Source organism: Oncorhynchus tshawytscha, unplaced genomic scaffold (genome assembly GCF_018296145.1).
Source record: "Oncorhynchus tshawytscha isolate Ot180627B unplaced genomic scaffold, Otsh_v2.0 Un_contig_20693_pilon_pilon, whole genome shotgun sequence".
NCBI classification, from domain to species: Eukaryota; Metazoa; Chordata; class Actinopteri; order Salmoniformes; family Salmonidae; genus Oncorhynchus; species Oncorhynchus tshawytscha.
This window is the reverse complement of record NW_024607629.1, coordinates 14,718-32,360: the sequence shown is the minus strand read 5'-3', so window position 1 is coordinate 32,360 and position 17,643 is coordinate 14,718. Positions and strand designations below refer to the sequence as shown.

At 44.1% G+C, this 17,643-nt stretch overlaps 1 protein-coding gene across 1 annotated transcript; it reads left to right on the top strand.

Annotated features, from left to right (window-relative positions):
* Positions 1–4,229: 4,229 nt before the first annotated feature.
* On the top strand, positions 4,230–16,833 carry LOC112232051 (TBC domain-containing protein kinase-like protein; the record flags this gene model as incomplete). Its single annotated transcript, XM_042312536.1, is given in 3 exon segments — positions 4,230–4,393; positions 10,957–11,116; positions 16,440–16,833. Coding segments are annotated over 3 exon segments (435 nt in total), but the record flags the coding sequence as incomplete, so codon positions are not given.
* Between the last annotated feature and the right edge of the window lie 810 nt (positions 16,834–17,643).

Here is a 17,643-nt window from a genome sequence, read left to right as displayed (position 1 = left end):
GTTTTTTTAGTAATTAGCTGTCTGATTATACAAATTTATGACATATCTTATTCACTTCTTAATGCATTCTAGGCTTAGCTTTTAAAGAGCTTTATATTGATTGTGATCTCTTTTAGGACATCATCCAGTTACCTTATCCAAGCAACAGTTATCATCATAATGGATTGCTCTTATCAGTCTTTCTCTCACTGCTGATTGGATAAAGTGCTTACAGTTTGCCTGTGCTAATCCAAACTATTTGTTGTATTCTTGTCAGTCTGTTTGTGTGTGTACGTACGTGCGCGGCTGTGTGTGCACCTGCCGGCCCGTGGCTGTGCTTGTGTGTGTGTGTGTGTGTGTGTAGGCGTGGCTGTGTGTGTGCGCCCGCCGGCCTGTGTGTGTGGTCATTGTACAGCCTTTATTACCTCTTTATGGAGCCCTCCTATCAGTCATGGCTGTTTACTGACTTCGAGGCCTCTCTCAGCCTATTGCGGACAGTCTGAGCACTGATGGAGGGATTGTGTGTTCCTGGTGTAACGCGGCCAGTTATTGTTGCCATCCTGTACCTGTCCCGCAGGTGTGACGTTCAGATGTACCGATCCTGTGCTGGTGTTACATGTGGTCTTCCACTGCGAGGATGATCAGCTGTCCGTCCTGTCTCCCTGTAGTGCTGTCTTAGGCGTTTCATAGTATGGACATTGCAATTTATTGCCCTGACCACATCTGCAGTCCTCATGCCTTCTTGCAGCATGCCTAAGGCATGTTCACGCAGATGAGCAGGGACCCTGGGCATCTTTCTTTTGGTGTTTTTCAGAGTCAGTAGAAAGGCCTCTTTAGTGTCCTAAGTTTTCATAACATTGACCTTAATTGGATTTTTCAAATTATCTTTGAGAGACAGGGTCCTGAAGAAGGGACATTTCTTTTTTTTGCTGAGTTTAGGAACTATAAAGGGTTCTCCTTTGGGGACAGCCGAAGAACCCTTTTAGGTTGTAGATGGCACTTTTTTGATCATAGTGTATCAGTGAAATGCTTACTTACTGGCCTTTCCCAACAATGCAGAGAGAAACATAGAGAGAGAATAGGAAAAAAAAGATTTACACAAGGAATAAAAACACAATGAGTAAGGATAACGTGGCTATAAACATGGGCTACCAGTACTTAAGCTGGAGGAACAGGTACATGTTGACTTATAGGCCTTGAAGGCCCAGTGCAGTCAACATTCAGTTTTCCTGTGTCTTATCTTAGTTTTCATCAGCTGTTGTACAATAACATTTTAAAAGTGTGAAAAACTTCCAATGGCTGGTTTTAGTCCAACTCTGCGTTCAGAGGTCTTAAAGCATTGAGTGCCTCCCTCCGACTCAATGGCTGGACAGTTAAGTGAATAAAATACACCCGCTGAACCTAATGATATTGAACTGCCTCTCGTTTGTATGAGTAAATCACCCTCCTCCTTTGTCTTCATCCTCTCCTTGTTTGCACAATTGCCCCTTGTGGGATTAATAGCCTATTTTTAATTGAATTCTCTCTTTCACTCTTTTTCTCTCTTCCTCTCACCCTTGCTCTCTCGTTCATGCTCCCTGCTTCCTATTGACTCATGACAGCCAGTGAAATGTGTGATCTGTGCCAGCAGATCATCGGGCTTGTTGATGCATGTATCAATAGCAATCATTCCACGATCCCATCCTCTCTCTCGCTCCATCAGTGAACGTGAGAGGTCTTCACAACTTGATTAGTGCTGTATCCCGAGGAGGATATATATTTTTTGAATACATTCAACTGCCATAAGGTCATCGACATCCATCGAAAAGTTCTACTTCAGATGATGCGTTGTCACATATCACCTGCCCCTTGCCATGTATTGCCGTAGATTCTGTAATTGTATATATTTACAAGGAGATGTTTCGTGGAAGCTTTGAGGTTTAGGTGACATTATACAAGAGTCATTTGGAAAGCAGAACTTCAGTGACACACCTCTAGAGATGTCAAGACTGCTTACAAAGGGAACGCTAAGTAGGATTCCCCCTCAGGCTGCACACTCTGTTCACAGCAGATACTGGCACCTCAGTGCCACCATTGTCCCTGCCACACAGACTTCTAAAATGTGCTTCTACTCTCAAGTCTTTGATGACAAATAGCCACAGTGCCAGTGGACTTCCTGGCTCTCCCCATTAACACTGCTCATCAGAGCCTGTCTGCGCTGTCACCTCCAGGGCAGCATTATCCTGTAGTGTCGACTGGAAAGGGAGAGTGCCTTTCCAAAATCCTCTGTCCTCAGTACAAAGTATTTTCTGCTTTGCCGGCAATGGCACTGATATCGCTTCGGGTCCTTTCTTGAGAACTACGTACAGTATTTACATATTTACAAAAGACTGACAAAGCTATTGTACAGTACCACTGAATGCTGTTATTGTCACCAAGACATTCAAGTCTTCCTTTGAGAGTTCGATGTTTGCTGGACAACTAAATAACAAACTGTACAGTCGGGGCCAAAAGTTTTGAGAATGACACTAATATTAATTTTCATAAAGTTTGCTGCTTCAATGTCTTTAGATATTTTTGTCAGATGTTACTATGGAATACTGAAGTATAATTACAAGCATTTCATAAGTGTCAAAGGCTTTTATTGATGCAAAGAGTCAATATTTGCATGCTGTCAATTAACTTCGGGCCACATCCTGACTGATGGCAGCCCATTATTGCATAATCAATGCTTGGAGTTGTCAGAATTTGTGGGTTTTTGTTTTGTCCACCAGCCACTTGAGGATTGACCAGAAGTTCTCAATAGGATTAAGGTCTGGGGAGTTTCCTGGCCATGGACCCAAAAAATCGATGTTTTGTTCCCCAAACCACTTAGTTATCACTTTTGCCTTATGGCAAGGTGCTCCATCATGCTGGAAAATGCATTTTTCGTCACCAAACTGTTCCTGGATGGTTGGGAGAAGTTGCTCTCTGGCAATGTTTTTTATTTAAATTTTATTTTACCTTTATTTAACTAGGCAAGTCAGTTAAGAACAAATTCTTATTTTCAATGACTGCCTAGGAACAGTGGGTTAACTGCCTGTTCAGGGGCAGAACGACAGATTTGTACCTTGTCAGCTGGGGGATTTGAACTTGCAACTTTTTTTGGCTACTAGTCCAACGCTCTAACCACTAGGCTACCCTGCGCCCCATGTGTTGGTACCATTCTTTATTCATGGCTGTGTTCTTAGGCAAAATTGTGTGTGAGCCCACTCCCTTGGCTGAGAAGCAACCCCACACATGAATGATCTCAGGATGCTTTACTGTTGGCATGACACAGGACTAATGGTACTGCTGACCTTGTCTTCTCCGGACAAGCATTTTTCCGGATGCCCAAAACAATCGGAAAGGGGATTCATCAGAGAAAATGACTTTGCCCCAGTTCTCTGCAGTCCAATCCCTTTTGCAGAATATCAGTCTGAAGTTTTTTCCTGGAGAGAAGTGGATTCTTTGCTGCCCTTCTTGACACCAAGCCATCCTCCAAAAGTCTTCGCCTCACTGTGCGTGCAGATGCACTCACACCTGCCTGCTGCCATTCCTGAGCAAGCTCTGTGCTGGTGGTGCCCCGATCCCGCAGCTGAATCAACTTTAGGAGACGGTCCTGACGCTTGCTGGACTTTCTTGGGCACCCTGAAGCCTTCTTCACAACAATTGACCCGCTCTCCTTGAAGTTCTTGATGATCTGATAAATGGTTGATTTAGGTGCCATCTTACTGGCAGCAATATCCTTGCCTGTGAAGCCCTTTTTGTGCAAACCAATGATGGCGGCACGTGTTTCCTTGCAGGTAACCATGGCTGACAGAGGAAGAACAATGATTCCAAGCACCACCCTCCTTTTGAAGCTTCCAGTCTGTTATTCAAACTCAATCAGCATGACAGAGTGATCTCCAGCCTTGTCCTCGTCAACACTCACACCTGTGTTAACGAGAGAATTACTGACATGATGTCAGCTGGTCCTTTTGTGGCAGGGCTGAAATGCAGTGGAAATGTTTTGGGGGGATTCAGTTCATTTGATGGCAAAGAGGGACTTTGCAATTAATTGCAATTCATCTGATCACTCTTCATAACATTCTGGAGTATATGCAAATTGCCGTCATACAAACTGACGTAGCATACTTTGTGAAAATGTAATATTTGTGTCATTCTCAAACCTTTTGGCCACGACTGTATACTCACTGAACCAATTCTACCTCAGTGGTCATAATAACTCTCTCTTATCTCCTTCTCTCCAGTCGCGGGAGCCCTTGGCGCTGAGTGACCTGAAAGCCGAGGTGTCCCCCCGTATCTCAGCCGAGGACCTCATTGACCTGTGTGAGTTGTCGGTGGGGGGTCAAACCAAGAGGAGCAAGGCCAGCAAGCCAAAGATCCTTGCCGTCGACATCCGCAGCATCGAGGAGTATCCTTCAGTGTGTGTGTGTTTCTGTGTGTGTGTGTGAGAGAGGGGAATTAATCAATCAATTAATGAAGCCTTTTCTACATCAGCACATTAAGCAGTTGGCACAAAGTGCTTTTACAATAAAACCGACCTCGACCCCAAAGAGCAAGCACAGCAGAGACGGAGGTCTTCAGGGCAGATGATTAAAATATGCCTCTTCTTCTACCCCCGGGCTGTTTTGTGTTAGCACAGCACCACATAGAGAGACGAGAGCCCAAGTGTTCTGTTTTACTTTGAAGGGGAATTTATAGCATGTTGTCGTAAAAGACTAGTCGTACTGTACCTCTTTTGAATAAATGCATGTGTTATTGGCCTCGGCTATGTCTCCAGAGAAGGGATCGCTACTGAAATATGCTTTTCACCTTCAGGCTGTATTGGTGTTGTGCAGTACCACCACCAGTACAATAGCTGTGTGTGTGTGTGTGTTTGGCTTGCATGTAGCTTTTAGCTCTACTCCATTCACACACTGCTAGTACACAGTCTTAGAAATATTTTCTGTTGGTTCAGTTCAGCCATGGCTTTGTGCAGAGTATACATTGGCTGTGTATATGACTGGTCCTGTGTTCAAGAACTGGCTTGCCTTCTGTGCTCTCCTCTATCTGGCTGAGGAGAGTATGGAGGTCTGGAGCGTTAGCTACTGCGTCAAATCAAACTTTATATGGCACATGCGCTGAATACAGCGAGTGTAGACTTTACCGTGAAATGCTTACTTACAAGCCCTTAATCAACAGAGCAGTTCAAGAAGAAGAAAATATTTACCAAGTAGGCTAAAATTGAAAGTAACACAATAAGGATAACAATAATGAGGCAATATACAGGGGACAACGGTACAGGCTAGTTGAGGTAATCTGTACATGTAGGTGGGGGTGAAGTGACTATGGGGGGGTAGAATTATGAATTGTTCAGCAGACTAATGGCTTGGGGGTAGAAGCTGTTGAGGAGCCTTTTGGTCCTAGACTTGACGCTCCGGTACCGCTTGCCGTGCGGTGGCAGAGAAAAAAAGTTAATAACTTGGGTGACTGGAGTCTCTGACAATTTTATGGGCTTTCCTCTTACACCGCATATTATATAGGTCCTGGAAGGCAGGAAGCTTGGCCCCAATGATGTACTGGGCCGTTCGCACTACCCTCTGTTACGCCTTACGGTCAGATGCCGAGCAGTTGCCATACCAGGCGGTGATGCAACCGGTCAGGATGCTCTCGATGGTGCAGCTGTAAAACCTTTTGAGAATATGGGGGCCCATGCCAAATCTTTTCAGTCTTGTGAGGGGGAAAAGGTTTTGTTATGCCCTCTTCACAACTGTCTTGGTATGTTTGGCCCATGATAGCTCGTTGGTGATGTGGACACCAAGGAACTTGAAACTCTCGACCCACTCTAATACAGCCCCGTCGATGTTAATGGGGGCCTGTTCGGCCCGCCTTTTACTGTAGTCCAAGATCAGCTCCTTTGTCTTACCCACATTGAGGGAGAGGTTGTTGTCCTGGCACCACACTGCCAGTTCTCTGACCTCCTCCCTATAAGCCGTCTCATCGTTGTTGGTGATCAGGCCTATCACTGTCCTGTCATCAGCAAACTTAATGATGGTTTGGCCACGCAGTCGTGGGTGAACAGGGAATACAGAAGGGGACTAAGTACACCCCTGTGGGGCCCCACGGTCTGGACCTGAGGAGAATCCATTCTGCTGGTTGTTAGCTACTGCATAGCCTGTTAGCCACCTCATGTTAGCCACCTGCTAGCCTGTTAGCCACCTGCTAGACTGTTAGCCACCTGCTAGACTGTTAGCCACCTGCTAGCCTGTTAGCCACCTGCTAGCCTGTTAACCACCTGCTAGCCTGTTAGCCACCTGCTAGCCTGTTAGCCACCTGATAGCCTGTTAGCCACCTGATAGCCTGTTAGCCACCTGCTAGCCTGTTAGCCACCTGCTAGCCTGTTAGCTTTCTGTTAGCCACCTGCTAGCCTGTTAGCCACCTACTAGCAAAAACAACTTGTGTGGGCAAAAGTTACAAAACCGCCACTGGATGGGAGGTTTATGGGTTAACTGAAAAACATTTGGACTTTTTTGTTACAGGGTCGAGAATACCTGTGAAATTCATATATCAGAAGTGTGAGATGGACTAATATGTTCTGCTGATTGGAGAAGCTGCTTTCGTCTTCGGGTTGTGAATTGACCTTGTACAAGGTAACATTGTTGAAGTCCTTGGAGTAATTCTTCTAGAATAATCTCCAGCCCTATCACTGGGTGTGAACACATCTGGCACATTTGACAGCCAATGGACAAAGTTACCCTGGATATGAGTGTGCTAAGAAAATAAGGAGAGTGAATGTGCGGGGGGTTAGATCTGATTAGAAGTCCAACTTAACCTCTGGTTATAATTTCATAGTTACCCAGACACATTTTTTATTTATGTTTCTTTACCTTTCTTGGAGGAAAGAAAAGGCAGACTCCTTAAGTGGGATGTGATTTGTTCCCTCAGCGGGTGTGGCTGAATTATTGTGTGTGTGCATGACACAGCCTAACACACACTCAGCGCACACACACGCTCCCCCGTGGATACACCTGATAAGTCCCTTAGATTAAAAACGGGTTGCCAGAATCAATAACCTAGTAATCCATTTTGGCTATTCATAAAAGTGCAATATCACAAAACAAAAACACAATTTGTCTGCACAGATGGACTGTTTGTTTTCTTCTAGTTCTATTTCCCTGACAGTTGTTCAGAGTAGACTTTCCAGCGCTAAGTAACCAATACTCTTTCATCTTAAAAGTGAGCCACTCTCTCAAAAGTCATCGTCGGAGGTCAGTGGAATGATAATTGTTTTACGGGGAGTTAAAGCTCCATTAATCAATCAGAGGGGGATTAGGGGGAATACCTGGCAACCGTCCTCCCTCAGACAAAGTCCTCTCCATTCTATAGAGTCCTGATAGACAGCGGTTCCCAGGGCTCCTGACCCTGAATAACAAAAAGGGCTTTGGGCCACTTAGAGCTGGCTACCCTGCATTGTGATGATTGTGAGATAAAATACAGTGTTGGGTCTCCAGTTGGTCACAAAGTTATTCAATTGATCACACCAATTCAGTGTTTTACTAGTGGTTGGTTTCCATGCCTGCATATATTCAGGAATGTAAATGATAATTGAACAGAGTACCAGATTTCAGACTGTAGCTACCTTTTTAAGTAGTTAATGCACAGCTGTTTTAAACAACAGTTGTGTGGACTACCTTACATTTAGGGGTTCTAGAGCAAAGATTCAGTAACTCAAGTTAAATTGACTAAAGTGAAATATGTCAGTGTGTATAATGGCCTCTCTCTTCCCAGGAATAATTTAGTATGTGGCCTAAAGTGCTTCAGGAAAGCAGTTGAGCACCGTTCATCTTAAAATTATGTAGCAATAATGTCGATAACTACACTCAGAAACGGAGCAAGCCAGAGAATGATTATTAAATTACACAAATATGTGTGTTGTTCTTCTTCTCTGGCTCGCTTGTGCCTAGCTTTCACTGTTCCCTCAACACAAGCTGCCTGGCACTCAGGCTATAGCTAACACTGTTCCCTCAGTGCGAGCTGCCTGGCACTCAGCAGATGGCTAACACTGTTCCCTCGGCAGATAGCTAACACTGTTCCCTCAGCGCGAGCTGCCTGGCACTCAGCAGATAGCTAACACTGTTCTCTGAGCGCGAGCTGCCTGGCACTCAGCAGATAGCTAACACTGTTCCCTCAGCGCGAGCTGCCAGGCACTCAGCAGATAGCTAATACTGTTTTCTCAGCGCGAGCTGCCAGGCACTCAGCAGATAGCTAATACTGTTTTCTCAGCGCGAGCTGCCAGGCACTCAGCAGATAGCTAATACTGTTTTCTCAGCGCGAGCTGCCTGGCACTCAGCAGATAGCTAACACTGTTTTCTCAGCGCGAGCTGCCTGGCACTCAGCAGATAGCTAACACTGTTTTCTCAGCGCGAGCTGCCTGGCACTCAGCAGATAGCTAACACTGTTCCCTCAGCGCGAGCTGCCAGGCACTCAGCAGATGGCTAATACTGTTTTCTCAGCGCGAGCTGCCTGGCACTCAGCAGATAGCTAACACTGTTCCCTCAGCGCGAGCTGCCAGGCACTCAGCAGATGGCTAATACTGTTTTCTCAGCGCGAGCTGCCTGGCACTCAGCAGATGGCTAACACTGTTCCCTCAGCGCAAGCTGCCTGGCACTCAGCAGATAGCTAACACTGTTCCCTCAGTGCGAGCTGCCTGGCACTCAGCAGATAGCTAACACTGTTCCCTCAGTGCGAGCTGCCAGGCACTCAGCAGATAGCTAACACTGTTCCCTCAGTGCAAGCTGCCTGGCACTCAGCTAACACTGTTCCCTCAGCGCGAGCTGCCTGGCACTCAGCAGATAGCTAACACTGTTCCCTCAGCGCGAGCTGCCAGGCACTCAGCAGATAGCTAACACTGTTCCCTCAGTGCGAGCTGCCTGGCACTCAGCAGATAGCTAACACTGTTCCCTCAGTGCGAGCTGCCTGGCACTCAGCAGATAGCTAACACTGTTCCCTCAGTGCGAGCTGCCTGGCACTCAGCAGATAGCTAACACTGTTCCCTCAGTGCGAGCTGCCTGGCACTCAGCAGATAGCTAACACTGTTCCCTCAGTGCGAGCTGCCTGGCACTCAGCAGATAGCTAACACTGTTCCCTCAGTGCGAGCTGCCTGGCACTCAGCAGATAGCTAACACTGTTCCCTCAGTGCGAGCTGCCTGGCACTCAGCTGAGCTTAATAAACGTATTGTCTTTTGTTTTCTTTCTTTCCCCTCATTATGTAAATTTAAGCACTCTTCCAGTTCCCACCCTCCCTGTCCTCCCTGTCCTCCTCCCATTCACCCATCCCATTGAGTTATTACTTTAATTTGCCTGGCTCGTGATATTTCTGGAGACTGTTTTTGGCAGCCAGAGCAGCTGCTGTAGAAACTTCTGGTAGACTCTGTTAGGCTGACAGACCAAGACAGACCACCTGTCTCACGCTCACCTCAGACAGAAAATGACATGCACACATTCAATTATTACACTCTGGGTGGAGGGTGGTCATGGGGGGATGCACTGTATAGTGTACTGTGTCCATGATTGCACTTACCCAGAAGGTATTTTTTAATGAGTGATCTTGTAGTATTCATTATGCATGACTAAACAGAGGTGGATAAATGATTAATTTAAAGATTTCTTTAGCATCACTTTCAATCATTTTCCATATTGTGGACATCAAGCATATTTTACACCCAATTGCGCACAGACATTTTAAGTGATACCTGCAATGAATCTGATTGGAGCAAACAAGCTACCATGGCCTTGGTGTATTAGCTAGCCCTCGACAGGCCTAGTCCACTATAGATCCCTGTATTTTATAATAGACAGACAGTATGAACACATGGCCTGGAGATGTATTGCTCTGTAATTTGAATCGACTGCATTCGGAGCCTGAGATTCATCACCGTGTCAGAGTCCCAAATCATATCCAGTTGTTCTGTTTTAGGCCCATAACAGTGAAACTGCAGTCTGTGGGACATTTCCCTCCACTCAGTCATGTTCTATTACTGCAGCAGTGTTAAACAGACTTATCAGGATGAGGGATTGGAAACAGTTTCTGTCTCCCTATCCCCACACTGTAAAAAAATATAAAAATGTAATGATTTGACATATAATTGTAAGGCAACCAGCTGCAATACGATGAAGAGTTTTTTTCTACAAACTTTTCCACACAAAGTTTTTGTTGAGTTTGCTCAACAACTTAATTTTTTTTAAACTCACAATCTTATTGCTGCTGGTTGCCATAAAATTGTGCGTTGAATCAACATTATTTATTTTAAAAAATTACAGTGCACGTGATACATGTAAAACGCTTGCAGAACCTTTAAGAAGTTAACTTTTAACTTGTGAAATTAGGTAACAGTTTAGCTGAACAGCACGATACTGTAGTGTAAGAATCCACATCAGATGTTCATACCCGTAGTGGTATGCAGGGATTTAAACACCTTTATGGATAAATTAAACACCTTTTATTTATCACTACTGAATGCTAATAGACTTAATGAATGAATTATGATGTGGTTATAATCATAGCTGTGGGAAGTAGGGGTGCAGAGGGTGCTGCAGCACCCCGTGAAAAATCACATTTATGAATTATTATTACATAACAAAAATCACAAAAGTAATGCACTGGGCCTTTAATAGTCCTGTATTAGCGGACCAATATAGCCATCTGCAGCACGGGCAAACCCCCCCCATGGAAGAAGAAAATCGCAGCACCCCCACCCCTAAACCACTTCCCGCGGCTATGGTTATAATACAGTGTTTGACATAAGCATGTATGGCCCTCTTCTAATGACTTATTGGTCACCCTAAGTTATTAAGGACATCTGAGATAATCTCAATGTATTACCATCTCATAATGATCCTGACTTCATCAGCCATCTAATAAGACACTTTAGTGCCATAAAGACTTTACTTAGACTGGTGTACATTTTACAGCGTTGTCCCTTAACCCTTGTCCAGCTTCAGCCGAGGCCACATCTCGGGAAGCATCAGCATCCCCTACAGTACGGCGTTCTCTCCAGATGGGGAGCTGGTGCAGTGTCCCGCCACCGGCACCCTCCAGAGCTTCAGGGGACGTGTCATCGTGGTCATCAGCCACGCCATGAAGAGCGCCGCCATGGTGAGAGAAAACACACGCGTTTAGTGATACACAGACATGCATGCATGAACGCAAATGCACACACATTGAACCTTTATTCATGTGGGGAAGTCCCATTGAGACCAATTTCTCTTTTACAAGGGAGCCCTGATTCACCAGTGCATGCATCTGAACACACACATGTATGCATGTGCACCCTACGCACACACATGCGTGCACACAACACACACACTGTGTCTGCACCGAGGACGGTTAACTTGCACAATGAGCTATTTAATTTATTCCACCTAAAAGTTCAACAAGCCAGACTGTTTTGATTCAATTAGGGTCATATTCCGTTCCTCCACAGACCTCCACTCTAAGTCATACGGAAGTCATGGATTGTTCAATCAGACAGGAGTCCAGTTTGTGTTTCCCCACTGAAATCAGTTCACCTCGTCTATGCTGCATTCAGCTGTTTCTGGGGCAAAGCTATTTGCTGTCTTCTCAGTATATTTGTGAACTGTAATTGAAGTGAATCACCATGTCTCCAAATGAAGCATAAAAGCATGATTTGGTTCTGTTTTTCGCTGTATGGAATCATAATTCATAGTCACACTGCTATAAAAAAAGCATTCTTAGTTCAATTCACCTCGGTATAATCCATATTTAGTTTAATTCACCTCGGTATAATCCATATTTAGTTTAATTCACCTCGGTATAATCCATATTTAGTTGAATTCCCCTTGGTATAATCCATATTTAGTTTAATTCACCTCGGTATAATCCATATTTAGTTTAATTCACCTCGGTATAATCCATATTTAGTTGAATTCCCCTTGGTATAATCCATCAAATTAGAATAGTACACCTGAACACCTTACAAAGAACAATATATTAGGCTACATGTACTGCAGGTTTAGATATGATTCATGTGACATTCTGTTGCATCACCTTGCATCTCTTCTTGGCATTTGGCCCCAATATGACAGTTGGCCTCCTTCGAAGGTTGGCCTTCTTGCCCCAGTTGGAAGCCCCAGTTCAGGGGGTATAGTTCTGATCAGATCCACACAGTGATCAGAGGGCTTTAAGAGGGGATATCTGGGATGTCATAACTCCTTAGGTCAGCGCACAGCGTCACATGAACCAGTATCTGTGCATTGGAGACCTCTCTAACTCCCAGAAAGCTCAGATTCAAACTCCCATTAACCAGCCCTGCAAGCGTTATGTCAAAATATGTTTGTTGATCACCAAATATGGAGTTTCTTCTTCATTTACTTCCGTTACGGCCGGTATGTACTTCCAAAAAGAGAGAATGAGTTAATTATTTGTGGAATCTAGCATAGAGGTCGACCGATTTGTGATTTTTCAATGCCGATACCGATTATTGGAGGGCCAAAAAAGCCACTACCGCTTAATCGGACGATTTTTATATATATATATTTGTAATAATGACAATTACAACAATACTGTATAAACAATAAACACTTTTATTTTAATTTAATGTAATACATCAATAAAATCAATTTAGTCACAAATAAATAATGAAACATGTTCAATTTGGTTTAAATAATGCAAAAACAAAGTGTTGGAGAAGAAAGTAAAAGTGCAATATGTGCCATGTAAAAAAGCTAACCTTTAAGTTCCTTGCTCAGAACATATGAAAGCTGGTGGTTCCTTTTAACATGAGTCTTTAATATTCCCAGGTAAGAAGTTTTAGGTTGTAGTTATTATAGGACTATTTCTCTCGATACCATTTTGTATTTCATATACCTTTGACTATTGGATGTTCTAATAGGTACTTTAGTATTTCCAGCCTAATCTCGGGAGTTGATAGGCTTGACGTCAACCAGGTTGCCAGGTGCACTGTGTTTCCTCCGACACATTGGTGCGGCTGGCTTCCGGGTTGGATGCGCGCTGTGTTAAGAAGCAGTGCGGCTTGGTTGGGTTGTGTTTCTGAGGACGCATGACTTTCAACCTTCGTCTCTCCCGAGCCCGTACGGGAGTTGTAGCGATGAGACAAGATAGTAGCAACTAATACAATTGGATACCATGAAATTGGGGAGAAAAAGGGGTCAAATTCAACAACAAAAAAACGAATAGTAAACAAACAAAGAGTTGACTAACTGGGGACATTTTGTTCGTTCCCACGAGGTCAAATGCTTTTTCTATGGGGTTTGGGGTTAAGGTTAGAATTAGTGTTAGGGTTAATTATGTTTAGGGTTAGTTTTAGGGTTAGGGTAAGAGTAAGGGTTAGTGTTTATGGAAATAGGATTTTGAATGGGACTGAATGTTTTGTCCCCACAAGGTTTAGTGGTGAGGGAATTGAAGCGCCTGTGATTCATTCTGGTCGAGAAGATCGAAGATGTACCCGTGAGAAATGTGTTTTGACCTGGCAGGCAAACGTGGGAATTGTGTGTGTGTGTGAGAAATGCTGTTTGTACTCTAATGAATTAGTGATGAATGTTTGTTTACTGCCTAGTGTGCCTTCTCTCCCAGTCTCTGGGTGAATACAAAATGGCACCATATTCCCATAGGGCTCTGGTCAAAAGAAGTGTGCTATGGTATGTAGGGAATGGGTTCCATTTGGGATGCACCATATACATGGCTCAGTGAGACTGGAGATGTGTAACACATAGCTAGGTCTTTAGTCGTCTACAATATGTCGTTTATGTCTGATAGATATTTGTATTTATTTATCGTCTATTTACAATCGGAACATGCATGAAAACATGACTGTAAATATAACAGTTTATATATACAGAGACACAAGCCTGCATACATTGGCCTGACATTAATGTATCTTTCGTTATTTACCAAGCAGTGCACTTCCCTGAACCAATTCCAGTGTTTTGGCTGTAATGTTATACTCCGAGGTGTGATGTTTGGTTACTGCTTCAACTTGCTTGTTAGTCTGCGCCGTGTTTGTTCTTCTCTCAGCCACTGATCAACGCTAGCAAACAAATTCAACTTGCTAATGCGAGCACCATAGTAGAATCGTCTGTTTTATTTGAAAGAATTTGGAGGTTGTCCTCGAGCTACACTAGATACTGTACCTACTGTAGCCAACTGGACGAGACTGGATGTGTTGCAGACCACGTAACCTACAGTAAGCAGAGTCTGGGAACAACTTAATTCCCCAGATGTGATGCCATAGATGTGGTGAGCAACACCAGTTGCTCCAGTTCTGGGGAAGTCAGAATTACAAAAAGCGCTATTACATCATATTTTCAACAGTGTTGCTCTTTATTATGTTGAAGAAACAAGTTTCTCCCTTACCTACATCAGGGCATGTATCAGATGGTACCTAGATAAGAACCTGTATCAGATGGTACCTAGATAAGAACCTGTATCAGATGGTACCTAGATAAGAACCTGTATCAGATGGTACCTAGATAAGAACCTGTATCAGATGGTACCTAGATAAGAACCTGTATCAGATGGTACCTAGATAAGAACCTGTATCAGATGGTACCTAGATAAGAACCTGTATCAAATCAAACTTTGTGTCACATGCTCAGAATACAACAAGTCTAGACTTTACCATGAAATGCAAGCCCTTAACCGACAGTGCAGAGTTAAGAAAATAAGAAGAGTTAAGAAAATATTTACCAAGTAGACTAAAATAAAAAGTAATAATAAAAGTAACACAATAAGAATAAGAATAACAATAACGAGGCTATATACAGGGGGCACTGGTAATGTCAGTGTTCGGGGGTACAGGTTAGTTGAGGTAATTTGTACATGTAGGTCAAATCAAATCAAATTTATTTATATAGCCCTTCGTACATCAGCTGATATCTCAAAGTGCTGTACAGAAACCCAGCCTAAAACCCCAAACAGCAAGCAATGCAGGTGTAGAAGCACGGTGGCTAGGAAAAACTCCCTAGAAAGGCCAAAACCTAGGAAGAAACCTAGAGAGGAACCAGGCTATGTGGGGTGGCCAGTCCTCTTCTGGCTGTGCCGGGTGGAGATTATAACAGAACATGGCCAAGATGTTCAAATGTTCATAAATGATCAGCATGTTCGAATAATAAGAAGGCAGAACAGTTGAAACTGGAGCAGCAGCACGGCCAGGTGGACTGGGGACAGCAAGGAGTCATCATGTCAGGTAATCCTGGGGCATGGTCCTAGGGCTCAGGTCCTCCGAGAGAGAGAAGGAGAGAATTAGAGAACGCACACTTAGATTCACACAGGACACCGAATAGGACAGGAGAAGTACTCCAGATATAACAAACTGACCCTAGCCCCCCGACACATAAACTACTGCAGCATAAATACTGGAGGCTGAGACAGGAGGGGTCAGGAGACACTGTGGACCCATCCGAGGACACCCCCGGACAGGGCCAAACAGGTGGGGGTGAAGTGACTATGCATAGATGATACCTAGATCAGGGCCTGTATCAGATGATACCTAGATCAGGGCCTGTATCAGATGATACCTAGATCAGGGCCTGTATCAGATGATACCTAGATCAGGGCCTGTATCAGATGATACCTAGATCAGGGCCTGTATCAGATGATACCTAGATCAGGGCCTGTATCAGATGATACCTAGATCAGGGCCTGTATCAGATGATACCTAGATCAGGGCCTGTATCAGATGATACCTAGACCAGGGCCTGTATCAGATGATACCTAGACCAGGGCCTGTATCAGATGATACCTAGACCAGGGCCTGTATCAGATGATACCTAGACCAGGGCCTGTATCAGATGATACCTAGACCAGGGCCTGTATCAGATGATACCTAGACCAGGGCCTGTATCAGATGAAAATTGCAGAAACTAGACAACTGCATGTTCTCTAAGTACGCAGAGACCTCCTTCGTCAGTACACTGTCTTCTTCCTGCACCTTCCTGCTACTTTGTTGAATGTTGTGGTAAATGTTCCATGTTAGTGGTTTGCCTTGGTCTTGTTGACCCCCTCCACTCCAGTTTGATAAATGTTCCATGTTAGTGGTTTGCCTTGGTCTTGTTGACCCCCTCCCCTCCAGTTTGATAAATGTTCCATGTTAATGGTTTGCCTTGGTCTTGTTGACCCCCTCCCCTCCAGTTTGATAAATGTTCCATGTTAATGGTTTGCCTTGGTCTTGTTGACCCCCCTCCCCTCCCCTCCAGATTGGTAAAGGTCCTCCATGTTGTTAATGGTTTGCCTTGGTCTTGTTGACCCCCCTCCCCTCCCCTCCAGATTGGTGAAAGTTCCTCCATGTTGTTAATGGTTTGCCTTGGTCTTGTTGACCCCCCTCCCCTCCAGATTGGTGATAGTTCCTCCATGTTGTTAATGGTTTGCCTTGGTCTTGTTGTCCCCCCTCCAGATTGGTAAATGTTGTTAATGTTTTGCCTTCGTCTTGTCTCCCCTCCAGTTTGCGACCCACCTGGTGAAGGTAAACTACCCTCGGGTGACCACCCTGGACGGAGGCATCAACAAGATGAAGCCCACAGGCCTCCTCACTGTCCCCTCCCCCCAGATCTGATCAGAGACCACACCCGCCAGCTGCCAAACAAACTCGGTCCCACCCACACAAACAAAAGTGAACCGCTCATTCATCGTCTACCAACGGGCATTCTTTTTATTTTATTTTAATAAACTTCTCGTAACAAAATTTTGAAAATATTTGCTTGTGTTTCTGTATATTGTTTTACATTTAGATTTCATAATTTGATGTAACAGTCCCTCTCTTTTATTCTTACGTTGTACTGTATGTATGTGCTCAGATGTCACAGCATTAAAATGACTGAGATCAGCTCCTCACTGTACACAGTGTCTGACTTCTGTTTGCATAAGAGATAAAGGGTGTATCATTTGAAGATAAGGGAAGAGGTCACATTGATAAAATCTTGAGGTCTTCCGTCTCATCATAAAAGACAACTCAAGGGTTGCGTTGACAGTTGACATACAGGGGGTGTTGCATCAAAAGCATTGTACTACTCACAGTTCATGTCTGCTATCACTGCTCGGTGCGTATGTAAGTGTTTTCATGTTAAGATAGTGTATTTACAAAGTTTAATCTTTAAAATCTATTATTACAACCATATGGGCCTCATACTGTAGACATACCAACCTCACTGTAAACCTAGCTCCATGATAAAGACATATATTGGTTTGATCTCCTTCCTGACCCTGTCTACCCTGTGCCTGTGTTTGTCCTGCAGGAATCCCTGTATTATGTACACAGTGAGGTTATATACAGATTGCAGATGTAAATACTGCAGTCCCTGCAACTCCATTTCTGAACAGAAAGGCAGCATACAGTAGGTGGGATTTGTCCTGTTACGACACAAATAGATGTCCCAGTGGGCAAAAATTGTCATTTTCTGGTTTTCAACTGACTTTCTGTTTGAGAAAACGTCATGCAACCAGGTAAAGATGTACTTTGTGACGAAATGGAGACGTTGTGGGAAAGATATTGTATTTTGGTTGTTATCGAATCTGTTGTTTTTTTGGTTGCTAAGAAGACGTAAATGTTAAACAAAATGTATTTTGATATTTGATATGCTGTCCTGGGGGCTGGTCTCGTGGTAGTGCTGTAATACCCTTTGTCTCTGGAGGCAAGGGTTCAATTCCCG